Below are 20,957 nucleotides of genomic sequence, written 5' to 3'. Positions count from 1 at the left end.
AGGTTAGATGGCATCTGTGGAAACAAACTAAATCAGATATGACAAAGGTTCTTCGAGCTTCCGAGTTAAATCTGTTTCTCTTGCCGCATATGTTTCCTGGCCTGCTGTGTGTTTACAAAATTCAGTTTTTTTTATTTTCAGCATCTTCAGTTTTGTTGATTTTTCAAAAATATCTTCATAATGAATTAAATAAAAGGTTTTTTGCAGGTGTTATTGAATGAGTAGACGTTGCTCTGCCAACTTGGGCGATTAAGAATGACCGCCATTAGATGTGTCGTCATTTTGACGGCAAGTTCTGTTTTATCATATTGAATACTTTTCTGAGAAAGAAAATGTGTACAATATTGATAGTAAGGAGAGTAAACATTTTTAAGTGTACAACTATAAATGCCACGGTTACGCTGAGGTTTTCAAAGACGTTCTAGCTTTAAGCAGTGCTTAGCCCAGTGATTGGTTGAATGCGAACATGCTCACGTTCACCAATCAGAACGCAGATGTTGGCTGGAGATCTTTCCCTATCCACCATCGCGTAAGATCAGCTACAGTGTAAAAATGGACAGCAGGCTGCGTAATGCTATATTAGGATCCGAGAATACTCCTTTGAAGGATTTTAAAAATAGGAACATCTGCGTTAGTTAATGTGTGGATTTTCAAATTGTACAGGTATTTCTTTACTAAAGCAATGTAAAATTGTATAGAAAGACATTTATTAAGGCGGTTTCGCGGACTGAGCAGGGCTGCGCCGAAGCATTTGAAATGATTTTCGCCGGAAATGGGATATTGCAGAATATATTGCTTGAAAAAATGGTTTCTCCTATACTGTCTATTCTTCTGGAGTCTAGTTTCGGGGCAAATTCGTTATTCGATTCCCGAGGAACTACAACTTGGCGCCTTTGTTGGTAATATCGCGGACGATTTGGGTTTAGATGCGAAAGAACTCACAGCTCGAAATTTTCGCATCGCGCCTGGTCTCGGGAAAAAATACTTGGATGTTAATTTAGACAATGGGATATTATTTGTGAAGGAAAAGATTGACAGAGAGCAGCTTTGTGGATCGAGCCTTACTTGCCTTTTATCAATGGAAGCTGTAATCGAAAACCCTTTGAATGTCTATAGAGTTGAAGTGGAGGTTTTGGATATAAACGACAATGCTCCCATTTTTCCAAAGAATCAGGTCCGCTTAGAAATATATGAAGTGGCGACGCCGGGTGCCCGTTTCCCCCTCGAGTGTGCGTACGACTCGGACGTAGGGACCAACTCCTTACAAGACTACCGCCTGGTTGAGAATCAATACTTCGCGCTTGACATTGAGACCCGCAGTGGGGAGGAGAAGCTGCCAGTGTTAACACTGGAGCGGGCGCTGGACAGAGAGAAAGAAGCAACTCACAGGTTACAACTAATTGCTAAGGACGGCGGGATTCCCCCAAGATCCAGCACTGCTGAAATATTAGTCGCAGTACAGGATGCCAACGACAACTCTCCTGTATTTGCCCAGTCCGTCTACAGGGTCAGTCTGAATGAAAATGTGCCCAAAGGAACACTTGTAATCAAGCTTAATGCAACTGATTTGGATGACGGGTCTAATGGGGAGATAGAGTATTCATTTACCAGCCATACCTCGGCGACAGTGCGTGAAATGTTTGATCTCAATTCCATAACGGGGGAGATCAAAGTAAAGGGGAGTTTGGACTATGAGGTAAATCGTGCCTTTGAAATCAATATTCAGGCAATGGACAAAGGTTTTGCTCCGCAACCTGCGTACTGCCGTGTTCACGTGGACATTACTGACGTGAATGATAACGCCCCTGAAGTTAAGGTAACATCTTTGTTCAGTCCTCTTGCAGAGGACTCTTCCGTGGGGGTTGTGATAGCGCTGATCAGTACCACAGACAAAGACTCGGGGGAAAACGGAGAGATTCATTGTCAAATCCCAAATAACCTTCCATTTAAACTGGATTCGTCTTTAATAAACTATTACAAATTGCTAACTGTGGACCAATTGGATCGGGAAAACATCCCAAAGTATGACGTCACTATACAGTGTAGTGACTCAGGTTCGACTCCTCTCACCTCCAAGAAAACAATGCAGGTAGAGATCTCTGATGTAAATGACAACCCGCCTCGTTTCAGCCAATCGTCCTACACAGCCTATGTGATGGAGAACAACGTCATCGGAGCCTCTATCCTATCAGTGACAGCTACCGATCCCGATTTAAAACAGAATGCTGAAGTATCATATTCCATTACGCAGAACCAGCTTCAGAGTGAGTCAATAGCCAACTACGTGTATATTAATTCGGAGAATGGAATCGTATTTTCTCAAAGAAGTTTCGACTACGAGGAACTCAAAGGCTTCCAGTTCCAGGTTCAAGCACGGGACAACGGAAGCCCGCCACTCACCAGCAATGTTTCGGTGGAGATTGTTATCTTGGACCAGAACGATAATGCGCCAGTTATTGTTCATCCACTACTTGAACATGAGTCAACTGTCATGGAAACAATGTCTCGCTCCGCAGGGCCAGGTTACCTGGTTACCAAAGTGTCCGCTATCGATGCTGACTCGGGCCAGAATGCTCGCCTCTCTTACCAGATTGTCCAGTCTACTGACCCGGGACTTTTCACCATTTCACCGGACACGGGCGAAGTGTGGACCATCCGAGGCATGGAGGAGAAAGACGCGACAAAGCAAAAGTTAACCATCGTGGTAAAAGACAACGGGACACCGCCGCTTTCAGCTTCCCTGACCATCAGTTTGTCGGTGGTTGACGGGGATGCCCAGTTGCTCTCTGGGGTCACAGATTTGGACGAGAAGGCGGCTTTCAAGTCCGTATTGAGTTTTTACTTGGTGATATCTCTGGGGGCAATTTCATCCATTTTCCTGCTCATCTTAATCATCCTCGCTGTGAAGGTCCATAAAAGCAGGAGTGGGTTTGGTGTTTACGGTTGTTACGGGGACATCTGCTGGTGTTATCAATCAGGACGCTCTCTCAATGGGATTCAGAAAGCTAGCAGAAACATTCAGATACCTCCGAATTATGTAGAGGTATTCGGAGGTGATCCGCTTTCTCAAAGTTTTCGCTATGGAACCAATTCAACTATAGGTTCTACCAAGAGGGATTCCCCATTTCCCAATACGCATAGCCTGACTGCAGTGACATATAAAAGCGGGGGGAGGCCTAATGAGAAATACAAATATCTGCAAACCCAAGCTCCTGAACATTGTAGAAACTCTGTAAATAATGAGGTGAGGTATTCATCTAGAAAGGCAATAGATACCTCACAAGTATGATTTGTTTGCATTTGTATGCAGTAATCCATATTATTGCAGTCCATATTGGTGGCATTATCTGCTCATCGAAACAAAGTTCCTTTTGGTATCTACAATCCATAACTGCAAAGCATTTTTTTTCTGTGCGTTTAGACTATCTAAGTCATTATTCTTGAAGGCGTAGGCGTTATTTATTGTCGATGTCGAAGGATGTTTAAGCCAATTTAAAATATGCCACATTTGGTTACAATGCGTAGTAGAAGAAAATGATTTTAGAGTATATCAATGAATCGAAAGCAAATGTGAACTAATACGTAGCTATAAATACACAAACGTTTTAGTGGCATTGTTTGAAGAATATAATGCATTTCAGGCTGTTCTGAATGTAAATTTAATCCTAGTGATAATGTTGTTTGTAACTGTATTTCTTCGTCATTTATGTTGATAATTCAAAGGTCAACGCGAGTATCAAAATTACCTGAAATAGATAGACAGGTGGATGTTACATATTAAAGCAGTTCAGTTTAGAATTATCAAGGAAAGATCAAGTATTTTACAGTTAGTGCATAAATAAATGGTCTTTAAGTGTTCCCTTTTGAAACTCTCTTGAAAACTATTTAAGTGAAATGTATAAACCTCTAAGCGAGTAACAATGGAGGCAGAATCAAATTTCGATTGTGCAACTATAAATATTTGTTTTCCAAAGCAGAAACAGTGTTTCAGCTTTAAGAAATTGAGTCTCTTGTGATTGGCTGAAAGCGAATGCGTCTTCACTCACCAATCAGAAGCTGAATGGTGAATGGGGATCCTGACGGCCCCTTACGCCGCCTGTCCGCCATCACATCTGATCCGATTCAATATGAAATTACATAGCAAGCGATGTGAGATTGTATCAGAATCGTGATATTTACAAGGTTTGGCAAGATTTAACTGCAAAGAGAAATCACGAAGCCATATCACAGCTGCAGGTATTTTTTTGTAGAATGGAAGTCCGTACTTGGAATTTTTAAACATAACAGTTTTATTCCAGTGAATAACTGGGCAGCGCCGTGACGTGCTGAAGCATTCGGAATGCATTTTGTGTGAAATGGGACTGTGTAAAATATACTGGTTGTTAAAATGGCAACTATTATGTTCAGTGTTCTCCTGGAGTCTAATTTCTGGACAGATACGTTACTCGATTCCCGAAGAATTGCAGTCGGGCGCCCTTATTGGGAATCTCGCAGCTGATCTGGGTTTAGATGTAGAGCAGCTCTCAGCTCGGAATTTCCGTATTGTGTCCAGTCCCACGAAACAGTATCTGTATGTAAAACTAGACAAAGGCGTTTTACTTGTCAACCAGAAAATTGACAGAGAACTCATCTGTGGTTCAGCACTCGGTTGCGCGTTGACACTGGAGGCAGTTATTGACGAACCTCTGAACGTGTATCATATCGAGGTGGAGATTGTGGACATAAACGACAACGCTCCCCAGTTCCCAAAGAACGAGATACGTTTGGAAATATCTGAGGGAATGTCGCCTGGAGTCCGCTTCCCTTTAGAGTCTGCGTTTGATCCGGACGTAGGCAGCAACTCACTGCAGACCTACGAACTGGCTACAAATCAATATTTCCAACTGGATGTACAGTCTCGCAGTGGAGATGGTAAGCTCCCAGTTCTGGTAATGGAAAGAGCCCCCGACCGGGAGCAACAGTCTACTCTGCATTTGCTGCTGACGGCTCTTGACGGGGGCATTCCTGAACGATCGGGCACCGCACAGATTATTATCCGCATCTTGGATGCCAATGACAACATGCCCACGTTTAGCCAGGCGCTTTACAGAGTCAGATTGCTGGAAAATGTACCCACGGGAACGCTAGTGATAAAAGTGAATGCCACCGATCTGGACGAAGGTTCCAATGGAGAGATAGTTTATTCGTTTGGTAGTCACGCTTCTGTCAAAGCACGGGAACTTTTCAGCATAGACCCTAAAACTGGAGAGATTAGAGTGAAAGGGCCTCTGGATTTTGAAACGGGAACAGAGTTGGAGATTAGCATACAAGCTGAGGACAGGGGGTTCCTCTCTGTACCTGTGCATTGCGATGTGCTTGTTGAAATCGTAGATGTGAACGATAACGCGCCAGAGGTGGCAGTGACCTCTCTGACAAGTTCAGTCGCCGAGGATGTCCCGCCAGGGACGATGGTAGCCTTAATCAGTGTGACCGATTCAGACACGGGACAGAATGGAGAAACTCGCTGCCAGATACCAAAGAATCTTCCTTTCAAATTAGATCCGACGTTTAAAAACTACTACCGGTTGCTCACCAAAGATTTACTCGATCGGGAAATGGTTTCTCAGTATGTCATCGCCATTACCTGCAGTGATGCGGGATTGCCTGTGCTTACCACTAACAAGACTATTCAGTTAAAGATCACAGATGTAAACGACAATCCTCCGCGTTTCTCGCAGACTTTCTACACTGCCTATGTGACGGAGAACAATGTGATTGGCAGTTCCATATATTCAGTGTCAGCTTCTGATGCAGATGTAAATCAGAATTCCAGACTGTCTTATTCTATTCTTCAGACGTGGACCGGCGGTTCTCCCGTATCCGGCTACGTTTCTATAAATTCAGAAAACGGCGTAATATCCGCTGAGCGTTCTTTTGACTACGAAGAACTGAAGAAATTTCAAATCGAAGTCCAAGCTACGGACGCTGGGGAGCAACCACTGAGCACCAATGCATCGATCAATGTGGTCATCCTGGATCAGAATGACAACGCTCCGGTGATAATATCCCCAAGGCCCGAGTACGGTTCGACAGCAGAGGAGACGTTGTCCAGATCAGCAGAACCAGGTTATCTGGTGACCAAAGTATCTGCTGTCGATGCAGATTCGGGACAGAATGCAAGACTTACTTACCAAATGGCCCAGGTTACCGACCCTAGTCTTTTCACCATTGCACCTGACACAGGGGAGATATGGACAAGCCGTCGAGTTACCAATGAAGATGCAACAAAACAAAGCGTGGTAGTCGTGGTAACTGATAATGGGGTCCCACCACTTAAGGCTACAATTAATATAATATTAACATTTGAGGGCAGTCACACAGAACTTCTCTCAGAATCGAGTAGCGTCAGTAGCGAACTGGGATTCCCTTCGCAAATAAGCCTTTACTTGGTTATAGCTTTAGGAGTAATTTCATCAATCTTCCTAGTAATATTACTTATCCTAGCTGCTCAGCTCTACAGAAGCAGGAACGCTTTTTACCGTCGCAGATGCGCTTTGGACACGTGCTGTATGAGTTCTACACATTCTCTTAATGGAATACAAAAAGCCAGTGTAAACCTTCAAATCCCCCCGAATTATGTTGAAGTGTTTGGCCGTGATCCGCTCTCCCAGAATTATTGTTACGAGGTATGTTCCTCATAAAGATGGCGGCATATACCCCAAGATCCAAAAAAAATCCAACCGCAAAGTGCGACCGGGTCCCCAGAGGAATTACCGTGACAATAAATAGCACAAACTTCACATGATGTAAATGATAGAAGCGCTGTCTCTGTTGAGGTGAGGCATACTGTGTAAAAACAAAAATCGTCCAGAACTAATACTTAATCTATGCATGTTTTCAGATTCTCTGGATCCCAACAATTAAATAGAAAAATTTCTGTGCGCAGTATGGTTTAAATAATTTGCCCTAAGGAAAATCGTCTACCCTTCTCTGTGCGAAGGTCGAAGTACCAAAGTTATTCTTGTCATACTTAGATGACACAACTGTAAATATAACTGAACCTCTTTTGCATAGGTTGTGTTGTATCGGCTACACAGTGCGCGTAAATGAGGCAGTCTTATTGTTGACAGACATTTAACTCACGCGGTGGTGTGGTGCAGTTACCAAGAGGGGGACTAAACAGAAATACCTATAATGAACAACTTCATGTTTATTCGAAAGGACTTCCGAGTGCATCAAGTTTGAGAAAATTAAAAATGTTTACAAAAGTAGTTTGTGAATACCACCTAAAGTCAGTGAATTATTCCACCCCTGAATTAAAACAATGTTCTGGAATTTAATTTAGATAGTAAGGTCATTAGAGTGACATATCAAGGCTTTAGTTTATTTTCGTGAAGAGTGTTTTGGATAGCCAAGCCACAGTAAAAGCTAACCTTAAAAACGTTGTTAATTGTTTTTGTTTTTAAAATACTTACATGAAAAATTCTATGTAAGTAAGTGAGATAGTTATGGAACATATACTGTAGTGGGTACTTTGTATTCTGTAACTTTTTATGCATATTGTCGTTTATTGAATCACTTATATCTGGATAAATCTAACTTGTCTTGCCACTGGTTAATATATTTATAATTGTTGTGTTGGCTTTGAATTGTACTGAAATAAAGTTGGAAGAATTTGGGTTTATCTTGAAGGAACTATATATTTCAGAAGGAGTAAGGCCAGATATTTTGGACAGTCTTGTAGAAAAGTAATGAAGTATTGTGTGCAATTCTGGCTGCCAGATGAGAGGAAGTATATGGTTGTGCTGGAGAAAGTCCTAAGAGATTCATAAGGACATTGTCTGGATTGGAGAACTTTAGTTATGGAGATATATTGGAAAGGCACAGACTCTATCTCCTTGCAGTGAAAGTGATTGAAGGATGACCTGATGGAGCAAGATAAAAATATAAGAGGCATAGATAGGATAGGTGATCACAGTACTTTTTCATGGCAGGCTTGCTGAAAACATAAAGTAAAAAAGTGAAAGGGTATTTTAAAAGGGATCAGAGGGGAAAGTTTCTTTACAGAGATTCAAGATTATTTAATGTCTTTTCCAGTACACAAGTGTAAAAGAGAACAAAATGATTGTTACTCTGGATCCAATGCAGCACAAAAAATCCAGTAAGATAAAGAACACAATATTACAAATACACAATAAATATAAATATAAATACATAAGATACTCCTTCCCTCCAGTAGCCTGTAGCTCACCCTTGGACAAGGTGTAGCACCTGCTTAGCTCCCGAATCAAGGTCAAATGAAGTCATGGGAGCAGGTGGTGGATGGTCATATGAGCAGCTGGTGCAAATCACAAGTCCTAGTTATGTGATCACTGATGCCAAACAGATGATCTGTGAAGAGTACTGATAATGGCCAGGGTCACCTGTCTTATAAAAACACTGCTCAGAGAAGGCAATGGCAAGCCACTTCTTTAGAAATATTTGCCAAGAACAATCATGGTCATGGAAAGACCACAATTGCCCATTTCATGTGACACAGCACATAACAAACAAAAATAAGATAGCTTATATACATAGATTAATTGTATCTCCATAAAGTGACACTAGGACCTGGAGTGTGTATACACAAGGTGACTGACAGAAAATGATAAAGCAGTGGGGGTTCGGGGTGTGGGAGGGTGAATTAGTGGCTGGAGGTGATGATCTGCCTTACTGCCTGGGGAAAGTAACTGATTTTGAGTCTGGTGGTCCTGCTGTAGATGTGATGCAGCCTTCTCCTTGATGGAAGTGGACAAACAGTCCATGGGCAGGGTGCATGTTCGTGGCCCTTTCCAACACCATTCTGTATATATATCCTCGACGGCGGGTGGACTGGTGCTGGTAATGCATTGGGTGGATATCTGGTTGATATCTGGGTGTTAATATATCAGAAATACTCAGTATGCTTAAATGACATTCAGTCTTTCACTTGAATAGACAAGGCAGCAAAGGATGCAGGATTAATGTCATTGAAATTCATATGGATAGCCAACAAGGCCAGCATGGGTGTGGTGGGCAGAGGGGCCCGTTTTTGTACTGTATGATGCTATGACTTTAAGATTATTGGAACATTTGGCACCTCAGAGTTGCCTGGTCTTCTTTGACACAGAGGAATTCACCTAGGCAATCAATTTGGAGGATAGAGTCCTGCTTCTCAATAAAAAGTAAAGGAATTCCAAGAGCAGCATGAAATCTCTATTTATTATAGAAACTAACCTTGAAATCCCATGGGAAGTACAAACAAAAGAAGAATATGCTTTGGATCTAAGTGATTAAGTACCATTGTCTATCTGGAGATGAAGTATCAGCGAAATAGCTGAATGTGCTGCTCTGTTTCATCAGGAGCACACTTCTCTGTATAATGATCCAAGTGAGTCATCTGCAAATAGAATGAACCAAGGTTATACACTCTCTTGTAATTGAACTAGTCCATTACAAAGCAGTCACTGGGCTGCAAAATTATTTATATCAGAGTATTAAAAGATAAACTGATATCTCTCCAATAATGTTCTCAGCCTTCAATGAAAAAGGTAACTCACAAAATTTGAATAATTTTTCTGGAACATGCCTGCACTCATCTGCTCTGAGACCTTTCAACAGAATGCATCCTGATCCACCGATTTTGAAATATAAAGTGGACGTCATCTAGGACATTCCTACTGCCTAGTAGTTCATGTTCTGGAATCCCGTTCCCATTCTTTTATTTATTTTCATTTATTAGTACTTAGCAAATGTGTTATAAGGTACTGATATATTTTTTATCGATATTGAGCCCTGATGAAGGGCCTTGGCACAAAATGTTGACTCTTGATTCCTTTCCATAGATGCTGCTTGACCTGTTGAGTTCCTCCAGCATTTTGCATGTGTTATTCTGGATTTCCAGCAGTTTTAGGATCTTTTGTCTTTACTGATATATTTAAAGTGTGATTACAGTTTGTATGTGCATGGGAACAGTTCACTTCCAGAATGTTTTGTTCTAGCCTTCTTGTCCTCTTGTATTTAGTGCATTCACATTTTTAGCTTTACCTCAGAGGATTTTATGCCCCAGTACATGGGTTTGTTCTATTTTGTTATCTAACGCATCTTTATTTCACCTTTATGGGAATCCAGTTAATGAAATTACTAAAGTACTAAAGTAGCAAAAAATGAATATATTAGACATATTTTAAAATAGGTAGCTGCTAACCTGAAGTATGATTGACAGATATTTATATTGCACAGAATAATTGGCTTATACTAAAGTCCAAGTACTTTATTAATTGTATTATTATTAACTCAGAGATTGGTTTTTCACAGCTTTTGCAGGTATTATACTGGAGTTCATGCCACAGCTTCAGTATACTTATATATATTAATTGATATAAAATATAAATCTGTTAATACAACAGATTCGGTAGAGGCTGGAAACTCAGAGCAACACATAGAATACTGGAGGAAGTCAGCAGGTTAGTCAGCACAACCAATTTGTTATTTTGGTTAAAGTGATTGGAAAAGAAGTATTTACTGTCTACAGTTGCTATTCAAAATCGACTCCCATGCTTAGGATCATGAAGACTTTTTTTTTACATTTGGTTCTGCAGCTATTTGTTCACAAGCTCAAACGTGCTAAATACCAAGCTGGAATACATGTGCTAAATGTGCTAAATCTGTTCATACATTGTGTGGTAAATCCACAAAATGCCTGAAAAAGCTATTCCATTCACAACTCCATATTTGGGTCTTGCCGCCACACAATCAAATGTGAATTTAAGATCATTTTCAGTGCTAGGAAAGGAATGCCTGTCCTGCCAAATATCAATAATGAAACATAAAAAAGATAAATCATATCATTTCCCAGTCAAACTGCTGGTTGAACTACAACTAGTACAAAGCAAAGTGAGAGTCACATCTGAATCTTAATCTTAAGTGCATTGAATGTTAGGACATCTTACTGTCCACATTTATCTTTAGACAAGTCAGAAACAAGCTTTAAAAGTATGTTTGTAATATTTTGATAAACGTTGTATCATTTCCTTTTTCTAATAATGTAATACTGTTGTTGATAATGTCACACAGTTACTCAATAGCATCAAAATATGGCATTTTATTTTGTGCCCACAGGATAGTATTGATTGGATTTTTACTAATTGGACTGAAGGTTTTAACAATGTGTTGGGTTATTACAGAGCTCAGCAATTATAATGTATAGTTTATATCAATCCAAAACCCATACCAAATCAATGAAAGTTGCTTTTGTCATATCAGCAAGGTCAACAGGAAATAAGAAAATGCATGTTTGGAGTGGTGAAACAATTTCTATGCATGAACCAATAACACACTATATCTTAGTATTAAATATTCTGTGCCATTAAATTAAATTTAATGATGTGTGTTGGTATCACAAAACCTTTGTAATGATTTGCATCGCTTGCTTTCTTTCAAAATAATGCATCTGCAGAATGATGTATTATTAATACTCTTTTGTCTTTAAAGTGAAATGCATAAAGTCATTTGGTGCTCAAATGCTGTAGCAAGTAATTAAATTGAATAATTGTTTGAGATTGATGACTAAAAATGTTAAGGCTAAATTCTGCAAAATGCTGTTAATACAGACAAAGAGGGTTGTGCAGTTCAATGTAATGATAAATGTAACTTTTTTGGCCTTTTTGTGGATTTACTGCACAATGTAAGAACACATTTAGCACATTTTGTACATGTACTCCAGTTTGGTCTTTTATAGCACTTCAGTACAGGCTCAGGACAGCATTAACTTCTTGTTTTATAGATGAGGTGCACTATTGAAGATAGTGAATGGCTGTTTCCTATCAGGCATAAGGTATCTAGAATCTCAGTCTTGTCTATCAAACAATAAGATCATCATTTTACTCCAAATACTTTGAGCTCAAATCCTCAATACTGAAGTTCACCAAAAATATAGTCATCTGCCATTTTAAACTAATAATTATTCAAGTATCATTTGCCAATTTGCAGAAAAGCATTCCAAAATTATATTAGCCTTAACAAGTAAAAGTGCTCATGAAACCATTCTGCTATTTTTTTTAGATTATATCTTCTCCTTCAACATGTTTAGTTCTCTTTAATACTTTTAATCAAAGCAAAAGGAACCTTTTAAGTCCCACTTAGGGAATAGAGTCTCACTTAGTCATTCTTTTCAATTTACTTGCTTCCAAATAATATTCAAATAACTCTGTACTGTTCACATGCAGTTGCACGTTTATCATTCCTAAGATATGACACCCAGAACTTCTCACATTACATCAAGTGTGGCCTTACTAGGTTGGTGTAGTGCCAAAATTCCATATCTCCTTTAATGCTAATCTTCCTGCTATCAAGACCTTGTTTTTTTTTCATGAGCCTTTTTTATTATTAGCTGTGATTCTACATACTTTTGATAATTATGTAATGTACATATATCTTTTGGTGTATTTCTTGCTTCATGCTTTGACTGTGCAGGCAGGGATACATTTCTGTAACACTAAAGATTGATGGACATTGGGTTGTAATGCTGCAGCTAAGGATGAAGGCTTACAACTGTTGCAAATTTCAGTATATAGTGGGAGAATCAGAATGAGAATTACTGACATATGTTGTGATACATAAAATACCATAAATTACAATAAGAAATATATCTATCTATCTATCTATCTATATGTGTGTGTGTGTGTGTGTGTGTGTGTGTGTGTGTGTGTGTGTGTGTGTATGTATATAAATATATATATATATATAGATACACTTACATGCATACAATTACATGCATACATGCATACAATTAAACAGCCGGCTGGTGGCATAGTGGCATCAGCACTGGACTTTGGGGTGAGAAGTCCAGAGTTCGAATCCGGCTGGCTCCCTCGCATGCTCTCCATCTGTGCCTGGGTTGGTGTCGAGCTAGCAAAAAAAAACCTGGAGAGGGATGGGCCATACGATGAGCAATCACCAAAAAAGATTGGTGAAAAAAGCTTGTCATGATGGCGCCCCAATGACTCCACCAGGAGTTAAGGGTGCATGCACACACACACACACACACACACACACACACACACACACACACACACACACACACACTCACGATTAAATATGTAATGCAAAAATATAGCAAAATAGTGAGATGGTGGTCATGGTGTGGTTCACTGTCAGATAGTGGAGGGATAAAAGCTGTTCCTAAAACACATTCTCTCAGTTTCAATGCACTAAGTTGAAGAAATGAATGTCTTGTACTTTCTGGTGTGAAAACGTCAACTAGCTGTTAATTTCTTCACAACTCATGCTGGAGGCTATTCTTTTTTAATCATACCCCTGCAATTTCGTTCATCTGGGATTTTTTTGGGCTTCTGTCCAATTTCTTAATTCATTCCCCAGCAATGCATAAAATCTTTTCAGAAAATGAATTCTACTATTATGTGTTTTTAATGGAATATAACCTAAATTAAGGAAATATATTCCCTGTCCCAACTTAATTATTGGTTACATAACTTCCACCAGCCATCAGTCTTCTTCTTGAGTACCGTCAAATCGTCATCGACTCATGAAGACCCTATGGATAGTGTAGTTGTCCATAGGGTTTTCAAGGCAAGATGCAGAGGTAGATTGCCAGGCCTTTCTTCTGCGTAGATATTGCTGCTGCCCAGGTTGGGACCCGGCCAGATTTAAACTCAAGGCCATCCACCTGAAAGTCCAGTGCTGATGTAACTAACCTCTGGCTGGCCAGCCCAAATCATAATAACTCATTTTACATTTTTAGTTTTCAATAGGCAAGAATAACTAAGGATTGTTTGGAATATTGCCTGCTATAGGACAACATGGATATTTTTTAGTTTTTAATTGCTGTTATTATGACCTATTTAGTTATGGAAGCAGTTAATGCTTACAATTTAGGACAGTGGATATGTGAAGTTAAGGAATTATGTTTAATCCCTAAAATATGAAAGACTTTTTGAAAAAAATCTGTTTATAATTGAAAACCATAAAACATGGGAAGCACTGATCTGGCTATGTAAGACAAAGTATGCAAGTCAACATGTCACACACATCATTTATGACAGACTTTTATTCTATAAATAATCATTATCACCATCAAATCTATTGTAGAACATTTATTCAATATCAAAGTGTCATATTTCATGAATTATTAAAGGTGTAAAACAAATAAAATGTAAACATAATAGGTTTATATAATAATGCATTCTTGGTTGAATGTCTATTGCAGACTAAATTGAATGACAGAATCATATAATGTTGTAGCATGGAAGGAAGCCATTCAACTTACTGAATCCTTGCTAGCTGCCTGCAAAAACTATTGAGCCAATCCCATTCCCTTATACTTTCCCAATAACCTAGAAAATCATTTTCTTTCAAGTACTTATTCAGCTTTCTTCTGAATGCTGTGATTGTGTCTGTCTTACAGCTCGCTTAGAAGTACATTCCAGATAATTGTTAATTAAGTGTTTTCTTTTCTGTCACCCGGGTTCTTTTATCAATTTTGTTCAATCAATGTCACATAGTTTTTGACTCTACGACCAATGCAGTTATTTTTGTCTTGCCACTTCATCTGAGTCCATCATGATTTTAAATACTTCTGTCAGATTCCCTTTTATCCCTGTTCCAAAGAGAACAACTTCAGTTTCTCCAGTCTATCAACTTCAAGATGTGTTGACCTTGGAATCACTGTAGAAGGCAGAATGACTCAGATTCTGCATGGTAAAAGGAAATTTAACATACTTGTGTACAATAGGAATCATGCATTTGCAGGAGGAGCATGATAAAAGTGTTTGGAATATTTAAAACGTAGGACAGAGAGAATAAAGCAAGCCTACTTAAGGCAGTTGAAGAGTCATAAATGAGGAACAGTAGATAAAAGTTTTAATGCAAATTATTTATAACAGTGAGTGAGACAAGTATCAGTAGGGACAGTTATGGAGTTAATTTCTACCTTCATTGGTTGAGGCAAAAAATATTCATGATTGTCTGAGCATGTCAGTGAAATATATTCATTGAAATAGATTTCATTGAAAAATACAGTATTAGAAATATATCTTTCTACATTACGTATATATTCTCTTACTAAAGGCAATCATTGCCATGAAATTATTGGTCCAAAGTGTCACTAATCTGTGTATTTCTCTACATATTTCAAAAGGTGTGTTTCATAATTTATTTTCATACAAGCACCAGTGGACTGCTATGAGAACAAAATTCTGTCCTTGAAGTTGCCTTCAAGGGAGGTTTTCAATGAGGTCTAATTGATTGATATGTTAAAATTTAAGTAAAATATCATGTATTTTAAGTGGTGCCTTCTTTGTTTTGTAGGTGAAACAACCAAATACTGATTGGCGTTTCTCACAGACCCACAGAGCAGAGCTAAGCAGGTACTTGTTAATCATCTATTTATTTATCTGGTACTAGCTTTGTGTGTGTGTTTTTTCCAAGTATCATATGGATGGCAGATACTGGAACCCAGAGCAGAATAAAAGAACAGAAGTGACATCAGTAGGTCCAGCAGTTTTCATGGAGGGAAAATGTTGCTCAACACATCAACCATAGATTGTTCCATAGGTACTGCTTGATCTACTGATTTCCTCAATTAGTTTGTTTTTTGATTCATATTTGTGGGTATATGAGTTCCATAATAATAATGACCCCTACTAAATATTCCATAAGTCCTTGTATGGGCAGTGCTGGTAAATTCACTGATCTCTTCAAATATTTGGCTGCTTCTTTAAATCATCAATAACTCAACATCACTTTAACAATAGCCTGTAGAGTTTTCTTTCATTAATTAGCAGGATGTGGTCATTGCAATCAAAAGCAAATTTAATCGCAAATCCCTAATTATTCTTGAGGTATGTAGCTTGCCTGGCCACTTCACAGGGCATTTGAAGTCAGCTACATTACCAAGGATCTGGAATTATTTATATCCCAGACTAGTTAAGGATAGCAGATTTGATTCTATTAAGGGTTTTAATGAACTAGCCACAGTCTTAGGGAAATCCAGATGTTTTAAGGACATCATTAGCCATACTCATTTTTATTGCCATGCCGACTGAATTAACTGAAATTAAATACCCTAAGTATTATAACAGGTTTTAATTAATTCTATTTGATCACCAGTAGCACTCTTCCCTCTGAGGTGCATGGCCACGCAGTAACTGAAATGCTCCCACACATATTGCCTTTGTTGCCACGCAGCTGGTATTTTCTTTTATATAATGTGCCACACAGTTTCCAGGCCATGTAAAAATACTGTCCAATAACTAGTCCAGGCTGCGAAGCAGTGACAGTCAGGTAAACCAAGAAGCATTGGGTTCAATTTCTCTACTAGTGTGAGCTAAGTTGATTTTAGTTAAGGTGTAGTTAAGAATTAGTACAAGAGGTTTAAGAGTTCCTGTTCTAGGGAGTGAGGAAGAAAATGCAATTAGAGTACCTTCCAGTACCCCCAGCTGGAAAGTAGGTAGACATCAAGTCAAGGTGGCATAAGGTTAGGTGTTGATGCCTGTAACTAATTCCGATAAATATTCCAGTCTGCAAAGGGGTATCAGACAAGTAAGCCAAAAAGGAATGGGTTACATTTGCACATTTGTATAAGGTGAGTTGATTTCAGTTAACGATTATTACAATAGGCTAAAAGTTCTTGTTATAGGGAATGAGGAAGAAATTTACTTAGATTAATTCAAACCCCTCCCACCATACCTCTGGCTAGAAACTAGGTCGACATTAAGTGAAAATGACATTAGGTTAGGTGTCCTTGCTTCCCAACACTAAATTAAAAGGCATATGTGTACTATCTAGCTTTATTCATAAAATCAGAGATTCATTATTCAGAGAAGGCATTGGGCAAGAGCAAGTTCCTGCCAGCTCTTTGTTGGCCCATTGCAGTCACTACCATTCCCTTTGTACATTACTGTATATTCATTTCTGTCAAGAGCCTATCTAATTTTCTTCTAAAAGTCCATATCACCCCCGCTTCATTACTCGGGATAAGCACTAAAAGAGTAAATGTTTATGCAGTGAAACTTAAGGCATATGAATACCACTCTTTAATAACTGGCATTATCAATACCATCTGCCTAAATATGAGTTCCTTTCTGTGTGTGGTCTCCATTTGGACCATTATTATTTTATCACTGTGCCTTTAGGACCAGGAAATGCTGCTTTCCGGTCCTGACCCCTGCTACTTTGCAGTCAATGTTTACTAAAGAGTAAGATAATTGGCAACATCTGTTTTCTATCAGTGAACTTTCTTTACATTAGTGAGGAGCACAGAAACATTCTAAGCATTAAAAATGTTAACTTTAAAGAAACATTACCGATTTCACTCCAGCTAGCTTTATACATTAATACATTATTTAGCTTCTCTATTACAAAGCTTAACAATTTAAAAGCATTCTCAGACTAATAGCCACATTACAGATTGCTTTCATTATATCACCAGAATGAGGTGATGAGATCAAGTGTGTGACCTGAAAAAGACTGTAAGGCATAAAGGCTTAGCTATTCAAGTTGAGATCCATGTGATCATAGATAGATTAAATCACACCATGGGGATACTATTAAGCAAAACAGTGCAAACAATCTGTGACGAAAATATATTGCTGGCAAGCAAAATGAATTCAAAGCATCACACACAAAATGCTGGAAGAATTCAGCAGGTCAGGCAGCATCTCTGGAAGTGAACAAACAGACAATGTTTTGGGCCAAGACCCTTCTTCAGGACAGGAAAATGAATACAAGCTTGCTGACAAATGAGATAATAGAAAATTTAATTTGATAATGCACACAAATTGTACTTAGTTTGTTCTGTTGAATTCTGTTCTGCAGCTTCATTTGTTTTAAGCAAAACTAGGATTTTTTATGGAGGACACAGACATTTTAGTGTATTTTATCTCCTCAGTTGCCCAGAAAATCTTACATTCATCACCCCCCCCCCCCCACTGAGGCAAATAACTAATTTCTGAATTATCCTATGTTTTCCCTATGACTATCTGATCTGACAGTCAACTCCTAGCATTTCACACAATTTTTATTTCACAAAGAATGTCATTGATGGCAAGGGTAATATATACTCAGTGGACACTTTATTAGGGACAGGAGGTTCCATGTGTTGTGCGTTCAGAGATGTTCTTTTGCACACCACTGTTCTAGGGCGTGGTTATTTAAGTTACTGTCAGCTTCAACAAGTCTGCCCATTCTCCTCTGACCTCTCTCATTAACAAGTCATTTCTGCCCACAGAACTGTTGCTCCCTAGATTTTTATGTTTATCACATCAATCTCTGCAAACTCTAGCGAATGTTGTGTGTGAAAATCCTCGGAGATCAGCAGCTCAAACCACCACATTCGGCACTAACAATCATTCCATGGTCAAAGTCCCTTAGATAATATTTCTTCCCCATTCTGATATTTGGACTGAACAACAACTGGACCTCCTGAACTTGTCTGCATGCTTTTATGTATTGAGTTGCTGTCAAATGATTCACTGATTAAATATCTGCATTAACAAGCAGTACTGGTGGACCTAATAAAGTGGTCTCTGAGCGTACTTTGCCTATCGTGCTAGACCCTTTCAGAAGGCAGCTGGGTATCGACCATTTTGATGTCGTATCTTCCAGAGTGGGTGAAATACGGAGATCAGATTCTCTTACCTTTAGGGCGTTAGTCACTATTAGTCTGCATACCCACTCATGGAGAAGACTTCAGGAGTAAACCCCAAGGAAAAATATGGAGTTGGTGTCTCTAAGGCAGTCCTATGTTGAGTTCAATGAGGACTGGCAACTCCTGTACTGCAGCTGGTGCCAAACTGTATCGGTCTTTACCATTCCTTTGATTTAATCAGCCATGTGGAGAGGGGGATCCTACTGCTTGGACAACAGCTTGCTCTCCATATTGTACTGCCCTGGCTTGTTTGTGTACTGGGTTGCATATCATGTAGACAGCTTACAGGCAACCTTCATGGTCAACGGACCAACGGAGGGCCTCTAAGAGTGTTAGTGAATCACATCTTTTTCTGACAACGTGGTAGTTTTTCATTTTGGATACACCGAATTTATCTTCCCTATCTACTGAAGTCGCCTTGCTTCTTGTCTGGTTTTGTAGGTTCTGAGGTAGTTAGTGAGGCCAATGTGGGAACAGAGAATTCTCCTGCATCTGAAGCAGGCAGTCCGGAACAGACAGAGTTAATTGGTGGATTGTGAAGTGATGCTTTTCATGTGGGTCCTTCCTGAGTCATATATGGGTTAAATGCAGAGATTAGATTGCCCTGCTTTATGGCACTGGTAAATCAGATGCTCTTTTATGACCATATGACGCAGGAGCAAAATTAGACCATTCAGCCCATCTAGTCTGCATCATATCTGGTTTATTATCCTTCACAACCCAAATCTCATGCCTTCTCCCTGGAACCATAAGACCTTGAGACATAGGAGCAGAATCAAGCCATTTGGCCCATCAAGCCTGCTCCTTTGACAATATGGTAGTATTGAAGGAAAGGTTAGATTGATCCTGGAGAACCCAGTTGTGGGGTGGTGGGAGGGGAGCCTGTACTGTACTGAACTGTTCTATGTTCCATGCTTATTTCCTTCCTGATTCCTACAGGCAACATGATTACCCCCTCCTTTAGCTGTATTTCAGATCTGTGACACCACATGGTAGTGGAGTTCGCTTGTGCTATTATCTATATGGTACTCACAACACGTTCAGTTTGTAGATTCTACCTCTAAATCTACAAGGTTGTTTTAATTCCAGTTCACGTTTAATATAATTTAACCATTGCCATGTACAGCTTAATGAAATATTGTTCCTCTAGAGCCAAGGTGCAAAACACAGTATGACAGTCACAAATAGCAGACATAGTTACAACCCCACACAGACAGTCACAAAATAATATTAGCACAAGTCCCTGTGTGGCATGTACTGAAGATTGACAGGTTGACATGAAGTACGAGGTCCAGGTTTATGCAAGTCGGTATAATTTTACTGGCACTGTTATACCAAAATAAGTAGCGGAATAAATATGTGGAACACCAGCAAGAAAAAGTGCAAAGTGACCAGTGCAAGATGAGGGTTTGTCTGTGAGTTGGGGATTTGAGGGGTGGGGGGAGTGTGGCAAGGCATTCCGACAGGATATACATGTGTGCTGAGTGGCAGCTGGGTGTTAAGAAGTCTAACAACCTGGGCGAAACTGTTACCCAGTCTGACAGTTCTCATGCTGCGGTACAGTACACTCCGGAGAACAAGAATGTCAAGTTGTATACTTTGATAATAAATGAACCTTTGAACCTTACGTTCTGCCAGATGATTGGAGGTCAACAAAATTGTGGGAAGGATGGTGGCGAGTGGGTGGTCTTTGACAAGTTGTACTCCAACTTATGTTAGTAAGGTGCTGTGTTCTCAAAGTTGGCTTTTGCTCATTTGGAACCAGATTTGAGTTGATGGGCCAATAGGCTCCTATGATGCTTTAAAAATTCTATAACTCTCGGTGCTGGAGGTTTAGTTTTTACTATTGTGATTTGGATGTCATTGACAACTTTGAGTTGTGTTGGCACATTTTCCTCTGCTGCAGTCTCACAGATTGAACATAGTGTTTACACACATTCTCTTTGAGATGGCAGGCACTTAGCAAGTTCCTTGTGTGCAGGGATATCTTTCCTTACATCAGTAGTTTTCTATCTCACTGCAATATATCAGTTCCTTCAGATGTGACACATACATCTAAACTCTTTGTTACTGCTATATTCAGAATTTTTAACAAAATCTCTCCCTTCATATATTAGTACTTGATATTTGACAAAATATCCATCTTCCCATCTTGGACAATGACTCCCATCCACTCCTTAATGTACTGGTTAGGCACAGGAGTACATTCAGCCAGAGACTCATTCCACCGAGATGCAACACTGAGCATCATAGGAAGTCATTCCTACCTGTGGCCATCAAACTTTACAACTCC

At 39.4% G+C, this 20,957-nt stretch overlaps 1 protein-coding gene across 1 annotated transcript in view; it reads left to right on the top strand.

The window, feature by feature from the left end:
- LOC140739548 (protocadherin Fat 4-like) overlaps positions 1 to 20,957 on the top strand; it is a 215,239-nt gene that overhangs the window by 129,042 nt on the left and 65,240 nt on the right. Inside the window, exon 12 of the mRNA XM_073067942.1 lies at positions 15,325 to 15,383. Within this exon, the coding sequence (XP_072924043.1) occupies positions 15,325 to 15,383 (59 nt within the window). The remainder of the gene's footprint in view (positions 1 to 15,324; positions 15,384 to 20,957) is intronic.

The sequence above is a fragment of the Hemitrygon akajei genome, chromosome 15 (genome assembly GCF_048418815.1).
Source record: "Hemitrygon akajei chromosome 15, sHemAka1.3, whole genome shotgun sequence".
Taxonomy (NCBI): Eukaryota; Metazoa; Chordata; class Chondrichthyes; order Myliobatiformes; family Dasyatidae; genus Hemitrygon; species Hemitrygon akajei.
Note: the sequence above shows the minus strand (reverse complement) of the source record. Positions and strands in the feature narration are given on the sequence as shown.